The sequence below is a fragment of the Melopsittacus undulatus genome, chromosome 6, assembly GCF_012275295.1.
Source record: "Melopsittacus undulatus isolate bMelUnd1 chromosome 6, bMelUnd1.mat.Z, whole genome shotgun sequence".
NCBI lineage: Eukaryota > Metazoa > Chordata > Aves > Psittaciformes > Psittaculidae > Melopsittacus > Melopsittacus undulatus.
The window spans coordinates 73,047,266-73,062,676 of NC_047532.1; the positions used below are offsets into that span (position 1 = coordinate 73,047,266).

General features: G+C 61.7%; 1 protein-coding gene across 2 annotated transcripts; it reads right to left on the reverse strand.

Moving 5' to 3' along the window:
• Positions 1 to 271: 271 nt before the first annotated feature.
• LOC101875702 (TSC22 domain family protein 3) lies at positions 272 to 15,155 on the reverse strand. Of its 2 annotated transcripts, none has more exons than XM_005143601.3 (3): positions 14,767 to 15,155; positions 2,019 to 2,070; positions 272 to 1,476 (listed from the first exon to the last, which is right to left on the reverse strand). In XM_005143601.3, the coding sequence occupies exons 1-3, from the start codon at positions 15,087 to 15,089 to the stop codon at positions 1,231 to 1,233; spliced, it is 621 nt and encodes a 206-aa protein (XP_005143658.2). In that variant the 5' UTR covers positions 15,090 to 15,155; the 3' UTR covers positions 272 to 1,230. The 2 variants fall into 2 exon arrangements, with proteins under 2 accessions (XP_005143658.2, XP_012983075.2); XM_013127621.3 differs by lacking the exon at positions 14,767 to 15,155 and adding an exon at positions 2,263 to 2,413.
• Positions 15,156 to 15,411: the final 256 nt, after the last annotated feature.

Here is a 15,411-nt window from a genome sequence, read left to right on the forward strand (position 1 = left end):
CCTGCTCACAGCCATGAACAAAAGAACAAGGACCTCTAGGTTCAGGGCTCCCCTCCCTCCTGAATACCTAGCCCCCTGAAGGGAGCTCCTGCTCACATCACCAAAAACCCAGCTTGGCTGAAGCAGAGCTGTCCAGGGGAGACTGATCCCTCAGCAGGTTTGCAGCAGTGTCCTCACCAGTCCCATCCCAGCAAGCCCCAGCCCTATGCCCTGCTGACCCACACCATCCCGTTCCTGGGCACAGACACACAGCTTAGGGCACACATTTGTATAAAAATGTAAAGTTTATTGCCATTTCTACCTAGTTTTACACAACTGTGTTACAACTTCTGACGTCAAGACGTCCCGTCACTTCCCAGAGAGCTGGCCAGGGAAGGTGGGGAGCAGAGGCTGGCTCCCACCAACCCAGCGGGCTGCAGTGCAGCCCCTGTCGTGGCTCTGCTCCACAGTCTGCATCTTCTCAGCGCTGCTGCATGGCTCCAAAACAGTGGATGCCAGGGAGGGTGAATCTATCCCCTCCTTTGTGCCACCCACAGCGATGCCCCCCCCCATTACAGCTGCTCATGGCTCCAGTCCTGCCTGGAACGCCCCAGCTGCAGAGGTGTGCATGGCTGGCCCGAGGCACCCCACAGCCTTGTGGGCACCACTCATGCACGTCTTTATACAGAGATACAGCTACAAAAGATGCCCAAACTAATCAACCAAGCTTTTCTCCTTGTAATCCCCACACTGATGTGTGTACAGCCATGCACTACACTGCAGCTGCCACCATTGGCAGTGTTCAGAGGCAGGTTGGGGTTCCAGCACACTTCGGGGTGGCTGGTGGGACACGCCTGCATTGCTCGCTAAATAAGGTCTTCCTCCAACATCGGGCTTTGCCAGAGAGAAGCACCCACTGCACGGTGCAGAGGCACGGATGCGGCACACGCTCCTTCCAAGCCTGCATTCCCATTCAGCTGCCAGAAGCCACCTGGCACTGCCGGGGTGTTGCGATGCCCAGGTTTCCATGAATGTGCCCTGGCACACGGTGGGTGGTTGGGTCTCCCCACAGAGGAGCATCCTGGTGCGGGCTGTGCTGCTGGCTCCAATGGCTGGCCAGGGTCACCCGGGGGGCACGGTTCCGCGCCGGGGTCTGGCAGTCCTTCGTGTGAGATGAAGGTGGAAACAATTTGGCAGGAGATTAAGTAGAAAGAGTTCTGTGGCTCTGCCCACCCCGAGGACAGAGCCACCTTACACCGCAGAGCCCCCTGAGTGCTGGGCCGGGGCAGCCACCCCGGGGCTCTGATCCTCAGGGCACAGGACCTCGGTGGGGAGCCGGGACTGGAACTTCTCCAGCTGCTCGGGGCTAGCCAGGGTCTTCAGGAGGCTGTTTTCACGCTCCAGCTGGGAGTTCTTCTCCAGCAGTTCCTTGATTTGCTCTTTCAGGACCTCCACTTCCTCCCGCACTGCATACATCAGGTGATTTTTAACCAGATCCTGCAAACGGCCGTTGGAGGGAATGATCATCCACTGATCTCCTGATGGTTACGCCCTGGGGCTTGCGCACATCCTGCCACTAGCCAAGGGCCGCAAAGGCTTTTCCCAAAGGCTGTCCCTCCCCTCAGCACCCTGGTGTAACCCCCCCGGCCAGCATTCACAGCATGCCTCAGGTCCCCTGTCTCCCAAGTCTCACTGCCTCAGGATGCACCCTCGAGGGGCCGGACAGGCTGCAGTTCCCTATCACCAATGCAACCCCGCTCAGTTACCCCCACAGTCCAGAGGGTCCTGCCTAGGGCTCCCTGGCTCCCTGCGCACTGCGGCGGTACCGGAGCCAATAAGCTGAGCAGCCGCGAGGGCAGACAAAGGAGCTGCTCTGCCCAGCAAGCAGCTGGAGAGCAGAGACCCTCCTCTGGAAAGAGAATCTACCCGCAGAGCAGGGAACGCCTTCGGACAGAGCCCCCAGCACCCACCCGGGGAGTGAGGGTCCCCCTGGAAAAAAGTGCCCGGGGGAGGCGCGGAGGATGGACACTGCTGCTCACCATTGCTTGCTCGATCTTGTTGTCGATGGCCACCACGCTGGCTCCGGAGGCGCTGGAAGAGAGCAGAGGGACAGCGTTAGCAGCAAATAACCACCTTCCCGGGACACCCCCACGTCAGCCTTCACCGCACCGGAGCTTCTTCCTCATTGGGGAATCAATGCATGTGGACACCTCCCCTCCCCATTCACCCGATCTCCGGCGGGAGGGATACCGATACTACGGCCGGTACCGGGGCTACCCCTACCTGTTGTCTAGCTTCACAGAGATCACGTCTCCCCCGAGGAGGGAAGAGAAAAAGGAGATGGAGAAGTTGTGGAGCTGATAGACAGCCACCTCCATGGGGGACTGGTACATGCCGGTGCTCATGGCTGAGAAGGAGTAGCAACCGAAGTGTCGACGGCAGACGCACTGCGGCTCTCCCCCGTCGCCCAGCTTATATCCCCCGGGTCCGCCCCGTCGGGCGGTGCCAGAGCGACCGGGCCCGCCCAGCTCCCCACAGCGCCGCGTTCGGCTCCGCCCGGTGCCGCACCCTGAGCCCCATTACTGCACCCTGTATCCTAGTACAGCACCCCAACACTCATTACTGCATCCCGCATCCCGGTACTGCACCCCTACACCCTGGTACTGCACCATGCACCCCGCTACCGCACCTCTGTGCCACCCAGTTGCACCCCAGAGCAGCACGGCAGCCTCTCAGTGCAGAACCCCCCTGCCCCCCCAACCCTCCCCACTGTGTTCTCCCGTCCGTGCTCGCCTTGTTTGCTGCGAGCAGAGTACTGGCACCCCACGGCATCTATCCCTGCACGCCTCAGCACCGCCTTCCTGCACCCCCCAAGTAAACGGGATGGCAGTTCACCCGTGAGGGGGGTGTCTGCTGACGGGACTGGGATGCGAAGGAAACACACTTTGAATGTGGGGTGCGGGGCCCGCAGATCCCACACCGCAGCACGGGGGGGGTGGGGGTAGGACAGGAGGGAAACGGACAGCAGCGGGCGTGCAAACCGAAACCGGGAGCGGGAAAACAACAGGGGCGCGCAAAAGAAACCCGTGAGCGAACCACAGCCCATGGCGCAAAACAAACGGGTACAAAACAACCCGGGTACAAAACAAACCCGAGGTGCAAAACAAGCGCGACTCCGCCCGCCCTTGCGTAACCCCCGCGGCAGGGGGGCCGGAGTCGGGGCCAGGGCCGGCAGCGCAGCCGAGCGGCGGCCGTGCGCGTTGCACACGCGTGTGCCCACAAGCGGGTGCTCCCCCCGCATCACGCCGGCCTCGCGCCAGTGCCTCTGCACACAGGGAGAGAGCAGGTGTCCAAAAACACCCCCGGCAGCAAAAGGGGACCCGGGAGGTGCTGCCAACCATGGGCGATGCCCCCCCTGGCCGGCCGCCAGCTTCGGGGCTTATCTCTGCACTATGGACCTGGACCTGGAGCCAGATCCGGACCCATCAGGACTTTGCACAGCACTTGGTGGGTCACTTGCTGCCCCCGACCCTGCGGGGCTTGTCCAGTGCAGGGGCTGATGCTGAACCAGACCCTCCAAGAGAGCCCACACCACAGCGCAGCATGCGGGGAAGCACTAGTGCACATGCGCCCCAGAGATGCTGCAGAGGACCCCAAACCCCCTGATCCAGGGGGTGCTGATGGTGCCAGCACTTGGCTGGTGGGTACAGGACAGGGAGAGGCCTGAGGAGCACCAACATGGAGGGTGCTGCCAGGCCCCTTCCTCAGGGAAAGGGCTAAGGGAGGCTGAGCAGTATTTCAGCCTCAGAGAAGGAAACTGAGGCACAGCACAGCATGGCTGCTGCTTAGAGCACATCACCTCCAGCTCACTCTCCAGCAATCATACCCCAGCTTCTCATGGCAGGATGAAGACTGCAGTGTCCTAAGCATTGAAGGCCACAGGCACCCTGGGTGGGACACTGCTCCCCATGAACCACAAGCTGGGCATGTGTGGGTGCCTCAAGACACACTGGTTTGATGTGGGGATGTGAGAAAGCATCTTCTCCTCTCTGGTGAGGACACTGCCCGTGGGATGGATGTATCTCCCCAGGGAGGAGAAGCGTGGGACTCACTCATCCCTCTGCAGGGGGTGATGCACATCCCCTGTGCCAGCACCAGCCTGGCCCATGCATGGCAGAGAGCAGGTTTTTGCCCCTAGTCCCAGGGCTGGCACGTGTTCCCCCCTGCCCGCGACCAGGCCACACTCACCAGTCCCTCCTCCTGAAGAGGCTCGGGGAGTACGGCGGCTGGAAGGCCATGCCGGGCCCTGCTACGCGGCTCTGGCCCCTCTGCTCTCCGGCAGCGATGCGGCCGTGCTGCTGGTGGCAGGGACGGACGGGTGCCGGCCGCATCCCGCGGCCACGGGCACGGGGTAAACACGGGTGCATGACCTCAGCCGTGCTCAATTGGCTCTTTCAGGGCTCGACGTGCCACCCCGAGCCGTGGGTCCGAGCAGGGAGCAGGGGCCGCCCCCTCCACGGGCACATAAAGCCACTCTCTGTGTGCCAAACCCAGGCTGGTGGGTGGTGGCCAGGGTGACAGCCCCCGTGACATGGGGCATAGCACTGTCCCCATGGCCAGGATGAGCCCAGGCCACCCACCCTCGGGGGGTTCGGTGGCTCAGTTGCCTGTTGGGGCTCAGGGAAGATGCCTGTCTCACTGTGCAGAGGGCAGGAGGTAAAAGGAGACGCATTTTCTCTCCCACACTTGGCACATCACCAGTTGCGCCACTTTCTGCCTCTTGCACAGAGGTGGCCAGACCCCAGTTTGCCCCTAGCTCTGGCAGCTGTGCCTCAGTTTCCCCAGCAGCTGTATTATTGCATTCCCAGTCCTGGTCCAGCCCTTTTCTCAAAGGAAAACTCCTCTTAGTGCCAGTGACCAGGGACTCCAGGGTGGACAGACTGGTGCCTGGCTTGTGGCTCTCGTCCCATGGGTCTGGGGTCCCAGGCCCTGCCTGACACAGTGCTCAAGCACTGAGGGCTGGAGAGAAGCTGGTGATTTCCACGGCTGCTGGAGCAAGAGCTCAGCTCTCCAGGAGGAAGCCACTTCAGCAATGCCAGCTCCAATACTTTTCCCAGGGATCTGGGACTATTGCAAAAATAAACAGGAGTAAGTGGCTGCCTCTCCGCTGCTCTCCTGGGGTGTTTCCCAGTCCTGCACAGCCCTGGCCACGGCCATCGCTGCTGGGGCTGCAGGCTCCCTGGCATTGAGGCTGGGAAGGATGCTGCCCTTCTGCATGAGATCCCAGCAGAGGGGCACTTTGTAGAGATGCTCTACAGGGGGCTCCACGTTTCCTTCCCTTCCCAGCACTTGATTAACAGGGAGTCCCCAGGCAGGAGCAGGCATGCTGGGCACGGGGCTGCCTCCATGCTGGCACAGCCTCTGCAGGATCCCGGACCACCCCCTGCAACCCCTCGTCCTGGCACCCACTCTGGGGACATGGCTTCTGCTGCAGACACCCCTGGGTGTGCCACTGGGTGCCCACGAGCACGAGCACATCTTGCAACCAGTACACACACACAGAGGCAGGTCCTGCATGCACATGCACATACACGTGCACACCCTGCAAACACAGGCACACCCACACCATGCACATGTGTGTTCTCTAGCCCATATGGGCATGCTCCCCACACACAGATGCATCCCCTGCCTGCACTCACATGCCCTTGTGCATGCATGCACCCTAGAAGCCCCCCTCCTGCATGCACACTGGTGCATGCTGCACATGCACTGCAGATATCCCCCCCACATGTCAGACTGACAGCCAAGCACACCTGTGTGTGCACATGTGGTCTCAGTGCTGCTCTGCGGGAGCACCTCAGCTCTGCCCTTGTGCACTCCAAGGCCATGGGGCAGCCCCACTGCAGCCCCAGAGTGGCAGCAGCCGCTCTCAGCTCTCTGCTGGATGCTGCTTTGTTGCTCAGCATGCCTCAGGGATGTGCTTGGAGCCCTGTGGGCTGTCCAAACGCCTCCCACAGCAGCAGAGCCCTGTAGCGGCTCCAGCTGGGTGCTTAGTGGTGGGAGGGGCCCTTTCCCAGCCCCCTGTGGCCACAGCAGCCGTCTCTGCTGGGCTGCTGGCCCCACTCCAGTGGGGATGCTGGTAACCACTTCCTCTCCCACCATCGCACTCCTGCTCTTCCAGGTCTGGCAGCAGCAGAGCAGGGTAAGCAATACCCTCCCTCAATCTTCCTAAAGCACAGGGGGCATGGATTTGCTCCCTACGACACCAGAGGCTGTGGTGATGGGTACCTTGAAGTGGGCTTAGCCGGAGGGGCCAGTGGTGAGAGCTCCAGCCTTGGCCCAGCAGCACAGCAGCTCTTGCCTCGCACGTTCAGCTATGGGAGGTTCATCAGTCTCATGCCTATGGTTATTTTGGGAACAATAAGAGCAGCCGTGACAGGGTGTAATTTTGACACCAATTGTTGCACTCTGGGGGCAAAACCCTGTGGCTGTCATTGAGCAGCTGGAGAGGTGCTGACACTGGTGAACAACTAGTGTCACCCCAGCAATGGCCCTGCAGCATACCCCAAAGCTGCTGTACCAACACCTCAGCCACACACAAGCTGTTCCCCAGCCCAGGTGATTGAGCCCCGATGGCCACATGATGTTTAGCAATAATGCCTCTCTTGCAACAGGACTTGGGGGGCACAGCTGAGCCCGGCTAGAGCACAGGATGACAGGGAGCAGGATGATGGGATCATCTCTCATCCCCTGGCACCCCACACCAGCCCTGTGCTGTGGGTCAGGGGCACATCCCCACAGCCCCAGGGATGAGGTGCTGAGTGCTGTGAACTGAACCTGCACCAGGGACTGCGGAGCCACACGCTAAAGGATGCCTTTGCTCCCTCCATGCTAGTAGGAGCTGGAACAGCGGCTGCAGGAGCTGTGCTGGCCCCTCAGCCTCTCCCCCTGCTCCTGGCTATTCTCACTGCTCCGTGGAGGGTTCCTGGCTTGCTGGCTCCCAAGGACTCAGCTCAATGGGAGGAAGGCCCTTCAGAGGGTCCAAGGCGTGGGAAATGTTTATTGCTGGCCCCAGAGATGCTGGAGAGCAGTACAGGGAAGGCGTGGAGCCAAAGCTGCCCAGGCTGCTCCACAGAGCCAGCTCTGCAGCTCACAGGGTCACAGCAGAGGGGGAGAGGAAAAAGCCACTGCTTGCAAACACTCAGCTAAGAAAACTTTTCCTTCACAGCCTGAAGGCCTGCAGCTGTGGCTGTGCGGGCCGAGAGGATGGGATGCCAGTGCTAGAGCCAGCTAAGCCCTGCAGGACCTGCAGGAGGGGTGGCTGCAGACATGGGTGATGGCAGGGGCCTGGAGCCCACAGTGGGAAGGGTTGAGGTCTGTGTAGCTCTGGCAGTCCCAGCCTTGCCCTGCAGCACTATCCTGGTGCTGGGCAGGGAGAGGTGATGCCTGGGCTGCACACAGGCAAACAGGGAGCTGTGTCACCTTGGCAACCCCTGTCCAGCATCCCAAACTGTGCTCGGCCTGCCTTCCTGGGGGCTCCCATGCAACCAGGAGCCCTGGGACACAGGGGCCTGGTTCATGCCCACCGGAACCTTGGAGGGCTCATAAATCCATCAAGGCAGGGCACATGGTGCTCCAGAGCAGAGGGGAACTCCTCTGCGTGCATCTGTAAGTGCCCGGACAGGCACACAAGCTCCTGCCTGCAGAGCCAGTGCTGCCGGCCTCGCCAGACCCTGTCCTGGGGGACAACAAAGCAACAGGGAGGGATGCATGAGGCAGCCACGACCTTTGCCACCCTGGGGAAGCCTGGGGAGGGTTTGCAGGGGGCCGGGCAGATGGGACACCCTGATGATCCTCACCACACCGGGGCAGGACAAGCTCCCGCGGGCAGCAGGGCAGGGCAGGGAGTCACAGGGGCTCCTCCGACCTGCGGGGCTGGAGGCGCGGGGCGGGAGGACAGAGCCCTGGCACGCTCCGTGTCCAGCTGCTGGGCTGCTTCCTCTGATAAAGGTGCTTGGCTGTACTCCCAGTTCTGGTTTTCTGGCGCGCAAGCGCACCCCCGGCCCGCTGAGAACTTCAGCTTTGCTCTCTCCACAGCTTTGTCACCAGCCCCTCTTCTTCCTCCTGTGGCCCCACTCTGTCAGTGTGAGCTGCCCCCAGCAGCAGCACGGGGAGGGGAGGGCAGACATGCTCTGACTCTGGCATGGCCCTCCCTGTGATGCTGTATGTAGGAAGACACCAAGGGCTCGGCTTCCCTGGTGTGCTGGGTTGGGAGGGAAAAGGAAAAAGGGCTGATCTGGCTATTTCCACCACTGGACCACACACCCCAGCCTCCCACCTCTCCTGTTGGTGACACCAGCCCCAGGCTGCTGCCTGCCCAGCTTAAGCAAACCACCCTGGTGCTGCCAGTGCAGGGTCCCACAGCCACACCGTGTCACTAAGGCACAGCCCAGCAAATCCCATGGCACAGCCACTCGCACCATGGCTGGCACAGTCAGGGGCTCGTGGCTGCAGGGGGACCTGTGGGTTGAGACTTCAGCACAACTTGCAGCACAAATCTGTCAGCAAAGCTGCCTCTCACACCCTGTGGGGTGGAGCCCCATAGATGAACCCCATGCTATCACCTCCCTCGGCTGGCCATGCCCTGCCCTGCAGGGATCCTGACAGCCCAGGCTGTGAACTTCAGACCCGTCCTCGTTTTGCCCTGTGCTGTATCATCTTGAGCAGTCTCAGCGGGATCATTCACAGGTCCTGACTTTCCCTGGTCCAGTTTCAGGGAACTGGGTTCAGAGCACAGGTGGCTGTGATGCTGAAGGGACCCCCGCAGCATGGCGGTGCCGCAGAACCCTGCAGCATGCGGTGTGCAGGGTGCACAGCCCCGGCTCTGCCCCACAAGCCCCTCGCTGGTGCAGCACCAGCTTTTCTGAAGATCCCAGCCTGGCTGAGGAACCCCAAGGCCGGGCCTCTGGCGTCTGCTGAGATAAATCCCAGACCACGTTGGAGATGGGTGTGCGTGTTCGGCAGCCTCGGCACCAGCAGCTCCTGCCCTGCAGCTCGCTGATGGGAAGGCAGCTCCTTGTACAGCGAAAGGACGGAGACAGGGAGCTGCGACAGCAGCACATGGGGCCTCTTCCAGCCCAGATTAATCCATGTCCAAGGGAACCCCCAGATCCTTCACTGTCCCCTGTGGGCAGACACAAGGCGGTAGGGTAAGGAGCAAGCCTGAAGCTACGCTGCACCGGGGACAGCCGCAGGGAGGTCAGGCAGGGACAGCTCCTCACAGCCGGTGTTAACTCCATGCTGGCCTTTACGAGGAATGCTGGGCACTTGGAACCGGGACGCTGCGTTACCTCTCTGGCATTTCAGAACAATAACAACATGAAAGACAACAAGCTGCTGGTGGGAAGGTACCTGCGGTGCTGCTGTGCCTCGGGTACCTGGCCTTGGCTGCCCTTGGCTTGTGCTAACCCCTGGGGACAACCTGAGCCTGTTCCCTGCCTCCGAAGCAGCCAGAGCAGTCCTGCTCCACACCATGGGGAATCACTGGGATTGTTTCACTCAAGGTCGTGGGAATGTCCTGTCCTGCCCATCCAAGCAGAAGGGCTGGACCCCACCTGGGGTTGGGGGTCAGGGAGATCCCCAGGGCTTCTGCTCTGCCCCCAGAGTTGTTCTGCAGCAGGAGCCCCTCAAACATATTCACATATATATATATAACTCCAAGCACACAGACAGGATGACAAACTCCTGTCCTGAAGCCAGCAATGCGTGGCACCTGGATAAATATAACTCAGAGCTCATGGGTAAAGCATGGCTTTGGGACAGGATGCAGACTTGAACGCTTCTCCAGCCCTTGCCCCACAGCAAACACCTCAGAGCACCCTTTGCCCGCTTCAAATGGGGTCTCAGTCACTTCCCAATGGCAGGGTCTGCCCCTGCACCCATGCACACACATCCCCTGGCTGTGTTGATGTGTGCCCTGAACCCTCCGTCCCACCCTGGTCATGGTGTTCCACCTAAACACAGGTCAGGTTTAACCCTCTCTGTGCTGGGAGGTGGCTGGGAAGGTGTCCTCGTGTCCTGGCAAGGAGCACACCAGAGGCATGGGGTGCCCTCAGAGGCACTGCCCACAGCACCCATGCTTGTGCCGTGTGCTCAGTGGGAGCTGAGATGCAACCCAGACTGTAAAAGGCTTTCCCATGGGCCAGCTCACAGCTGAGCTCAGCAGCACCGGCCTCAGCACCATCAGGCCATGTGTCAGCTGAGTCCCTGCCTGTGGCAGGGGACTGGAACGTGATGATCTTTAAGATCCCTTCTGACTGAGACGGTTCTATGGTTCTATGATGCTGGACCCCTGCAGCCCACTCCAGCTCCAACTTCTTCCACACCGAAAGTTCAAAGCTTGAAATAAACCCTGGCCAGCATTTCCCACCCCTGGCTGTCCTTGGGACACCTACACCCTGTCTGCTTGGAGCTGCAGACATGTCCTGGCAGTGCCTAAGCACTCGCAGGAGGCTGAGGACAGGTTTCTGTGCAGCTGCTGTTGGCATCAGTAGACTCCAGCTCAGCTCTGCCAGGCCCCCTGGGCCATAACCTTGTGTGTGGCCAGGGGCAAATGACTTCATCCTGTGGAGCTGGGGGGGCTGAGCGTGGCTCTCCTGCGCACCAGGCCACACTGGGGAATCTCTGTGCTGGAGGGAGCTGGTCTCACAGGAGCAGGCAGGGTCAGGCACGGTGCATGGTGCATGATGCACAGTGCATGGTGCGGTGCATACTGCTGCCAGCCCTGCTGAGCACAGGCTGCTGCAGCCCAGCCCAGTGCTGCTGGGCTTTTCCAGCAGCAGCCCTGCGAGGACATCACCACACAGCCTGCTGAGCCACAGGGAGGAGGCCTGGGGTGGCAGGATCCCCTGATGGAGACCATGTGGGCACAGCAGAGCAGCTGCCGTGTGCTGCAGGCTGTAGGGGGCTCTGGGCATGCCAAGGTCAGCTACTCCCTGGAGCACCAGCTATTCCTGCTGCTTGAGCCAAAGCTCCAGCATCTTGGCGTTCACAGGGCTCAGCAAACCACACAGGGAAACGGGTCAGGCCTCGTGTAGTCCAGTCCCACAAGAGCAGAGCAGAGCACAGGTGCCATGGTGCTGAGCGGATGGGATGGCATCGCTCGCAGCCCCCTCCAGCCCTGGGCTCTCTCCCCCAGCTCTCTCACGCTCACGCGCTCCTGCAACCCCACTCCCGTCAATGGCTCCTTGTTGCTCCAGCCCACTCGGTAGGCAGGAATGTGCTCCTGGCCTCTGCCCCGCCATGGCCTTTCCAGCCTGGCTCTGGCTCCTGCATCGCTGCTGCAAAGTGACACCCCACCAACGGGAACAGATGGTGCCATGCCACAAATGCCACCCTGTCACCACTGCCTGGGTGGCTCTGACTGCCAACCTGACCTTGTGGTGGGACCTCATGTTGCTCAGCTTCTCCTGCCCTGATTTATCCTTCCCCAGCCTCCCAATGCAGCACAGTGCTCCCCTGCCTGCCTGCGATGCCCTTGGCTTGCCCAGGACCTGGGGAAGGTGGCCTGCAGCCCCTTTGATGGCACAGACCAAGGGACAGGCTATTGTCCACCCTGTCTGGGGGAGCAGCAGGTCCTACAGTGCCCGTAGAGGGTCAGGCTGGGTAGCGATGTCCCCTTGGTGCCCAGAGGCATAGGCTAGCCAGGCTGCTGCTCCGTTTTACTCAGGAGGGGCTGGGCAGGAGAGCTGGCACGGGCTGGACCATGTGGGCAAGCAGGTTGGTGCATATCTCCTGTCCCCACCCCAGACCCAGGTGGGGCCATGCCTGAATCACACACCAGCACGCACTGGGAGGATGCTGCTCCCCCTGCAGCACAGACCCTCGACCCAGTCCCATGCCACTGGCTCCCCTCAGCCCCCCGGCCACAGGAAAGTGCCATGGGGCTGCTCTCCCCATCCCATGCTCAGGTGGGCTCATGTCTGGGTCGCAGATGAGCAACCTCAGAGTAACCCTGTGGCAGACCTTCCTGCCCACGACACTGGTGTTTGCAGGGAGGAGATGCATTGCCCAGCCCACCACAGTGGTAGCCGCCCTCCTTGCACCTGGTATTTCCACACAAGCTTGGCCCCTTTGCACTGCTGAGGTCACCCTGGAGAGCAGTTCATGATGCCCATGTGAGGGCACAGAGGGGAGAAGCCCTTTCTGAGCAGGGTCCCTCCCAGGCACTCCGTGAGCAAAAGGGCTTCTTGAAGAAGCATCAGGAATTGCTCTGGAGCATCCCTACCTTGTGCATCCCTCACAGCATCCCTGAGCAAAGAGCATGGAGAGCCCAGTGGAGACCACCTGTCCAGGGGAAAATCACAGAGCCAGGCTGGAAATACTCAGTGTAGGTCATCCAAGGTCTCAGCACAGGTCTGACCCTGAGCTACAGAGCCAAGGGCTGCGTGCAGCATGGGCTGAACTGTCTTCAGCAGCCTCAGAGCCAGACTCAGACTCCAGATGCAGCTGCTTGGTCCCCCTGTGCCATGCATGAGTGTGTGCACCCACACGACCTTCTCCTGTGCCGGTGTTGGAGCACACCAGCTGTAACAAGGGGCACAAATCTGCTTGGGTTCCCCAGTGCCAGTAGCAAGGGTACCCTTATCAGGTCTGTTATCGGGGTGTTCCTCTGGCACCCACAATCCTCTGTTTGTATGCTATCACCTCTTGGGTGTCTTGGCTCGCTCCCCAGGCGGAGAAAGTTCAGGCTGGAGCAAAACAACAGCACACGGAGGTGTGGGCACCCCTGTCAGAGCTGTGCCACTGCAATGAGGGCACTGGTCATGCCAGCAGGCTCCGCACCGTGGGTGTGACAGAGGGACACCATTGCTATGAACCATGCTGTTGCACAGCCTGTTGTAACAGGGAATGCCCGAAGCATCTCTGGACACAGCACACACTGGGGTATGGAGGATGGGCTTGGGCATGGCAGTGAGGAGCACTGAGGGGAGAAACCCTGATCCCTGGCACCTCTGCATGCTCCTGACCTCAGCAAGCAGCCCAATGCTTGCCGGGAGCATTGGGGGTCCTGCTCCAGCAGGGGCGAGTTCCAAAGCAGCAACCCATGAGCGGTGGCCACATCACCCTGTGGCACTGCCACCACCTTCTCAGCAAGCAGCCTGGGCACTGGCTCCCAGACCAGCGCGTGCTGGGGACAGAGTCTCACTTCCCCTCCCCACCCCGATACCAAACACCCGCAGGCTCCCGCAGCAACGGCAAACCTCAGGCTCCACTTCCCTCCCCGCTGGGTGGGTTCAGGGCCTTGGCGAGTGTCCCGGCTCCTCCTTTCCCACCTGAACTGCAGCTCGAGTTATGCAAATGGAGCAGCATCTCCGAGGAGCCGCAGTGGGGGGCATGCATGGGGTGGCCCCATGTGAGCCCATCACTGCTCCATGTGGGTGCTCACACACGCATGCACAGCCCAGGAACACACCTGTGAGTGCATGTGCACGCGGGGAGGGTGGTGGGTGTCAGCAGACATGTGGGTGCTGCCATGCACCCACTTGCATGTGGCCGTACCGTGAGGAATGAGGCCCAGAGCCGCTGCCTGCTCAGCCAGGCACATACACACTGGTGGCCACACATCTCCTCAGCCCTGAGAGACAGAATGTGTCCCACCTCAAGAAGCTCCATGGTGCTGGTGCTGCCACACTGCAGCTCCCTGCAGCCCCCCAGGTCCAGCTCAGCAATCCAAGGCAGAGGTGTCAAGCCCTGGGCCTCCATCTCACTGCTTCCCATTGTCCAACCAGCCCTCCAGGGTGCTGAGCACCAGGGCCAGCCCCACTGCAGAGCCCAAGGTGCCAGTGCAGCACCTGAGACAGCTCTGTGTTCCCCTGCCCCTGAAGTCCCCTCCTCAGGGCAGGGACCCTGGAAGGTGGCAGCCCCTGGGACCCCCGTTCAATCTCCTGTACCCGAAGTGCTGGGTCAGGGGAGCAGGGAGGGACCCTGTGCTCCTGCCTTCCCAGCCCTGCCAGGGTAAAGCCCAGCTTCCTGGGCTGGATGAGGCCAGTCTCAAGTATGTCCCATTGCCTGAACACTCACAGTCCTGTCCCACAGGAGCCTGCTCTGACCTAAGTAGGATCTGCTCCGTCCAGGGCAGAGTCACTTTACAGGGATGGGTAATAGCACCCGGGCCAGACATGTCTTCACTCAATGTACTCCAGAGACAGGGAAACTGCTGAAAAAGCAGGACCTGACAGCAGGGCTCTCGGGCTCTCTACCCAGTTTCTCACTAACTCTAAAGGTGGCTTTCGAGGCAGCATAGCTGCTGCCCAAGGAACAAGCTGCCCCTCTCCTCGCAAGACCAAGAGGACAGCTCTTGTTTGACACTGGACACTGTCCATGACCCTGCAGTCAACGTCTGTGCGGACAAGATGTAGCCAGGGGGATGAACACAGAGTGCAGGAATCAAGATGTGCAGCAGGAGGCTGTTGTCACTGCTGTGACTGAGACAGAGCAGGGCACCGAGAGATGACACCGCTGCTGTCACGGGGCAGAATCACCCGGACCCACACCCGGACACTGGCACCACCCACGGCAGATGGGCTGCCCCCCTCACCCCCCCCCCCCCACCCCACGCGCCCACTCATGCTCCTCCCACCCTAGAATCCCCCAACGCTGCCATCCTCCAGCCCCAGGGTCAGGTCACAGGGGTCTCCCTGACCCTGCCAGCCGCTTTCCTCCCCTCACGATGCCGGCCCTGGTCCGGCTACAGGGGCAGCCCATCGGTGACACGGTGACACTCACCTGTGGAAGAGCAGCAGGATGGAGAGGAGGGTCTGGTCGATGTTCCTGTTGCAGATGCCCTGGTTGAGGAGGTAGCAGGGGTCCCGCACGACGGGCTCCAGCGAGTCCTGGCGCATGATGGAGCTCAGCTTGTCGGTGTTGAGGTTCTTGCGGACCAGCTGCTCCTGCAGCTGCCGGAAGCTGCTGACCGTGGGGCTGCCCAGGTTGTTGTTCTCGCCGCCGGCCGCCTCCTCCAGCCCACTGCGGTTGGCCAGGTCCAGGCAGCAGCTGCAGCAGTCCAGCCCCACGGGCGACCGGCACTCCTCCGCGGGCGACGAGGACATCCCGGGTCCCCCCGAGCCGAGCCGAGCCGAGCCACGGCAGCGCAGCCGGGGCTGCTCCCGGAGGGCGCGGGGCGGCAGGACGCGCCCGGCTACCGAGCGCCACACGGCCCGGCCCGGCTCGGCTCCGCCGCCCGTCCCGGCCCCGCCTCCCGTCCCGCCCCGCCCGGTTCCCGCCCCCCAGGACCCGCCGCACTCAGCGGTCCTGCCCCGACAGCACCGCTGCCCCACGAGTGGGGTCCCCGGTGCTCCTGGTGCCCCCGGCAGCACGGAGCGGCAGCTGGGGATCGGGCTTGGGGACCGAGAGGGGTGGCCCGGGAGGGGG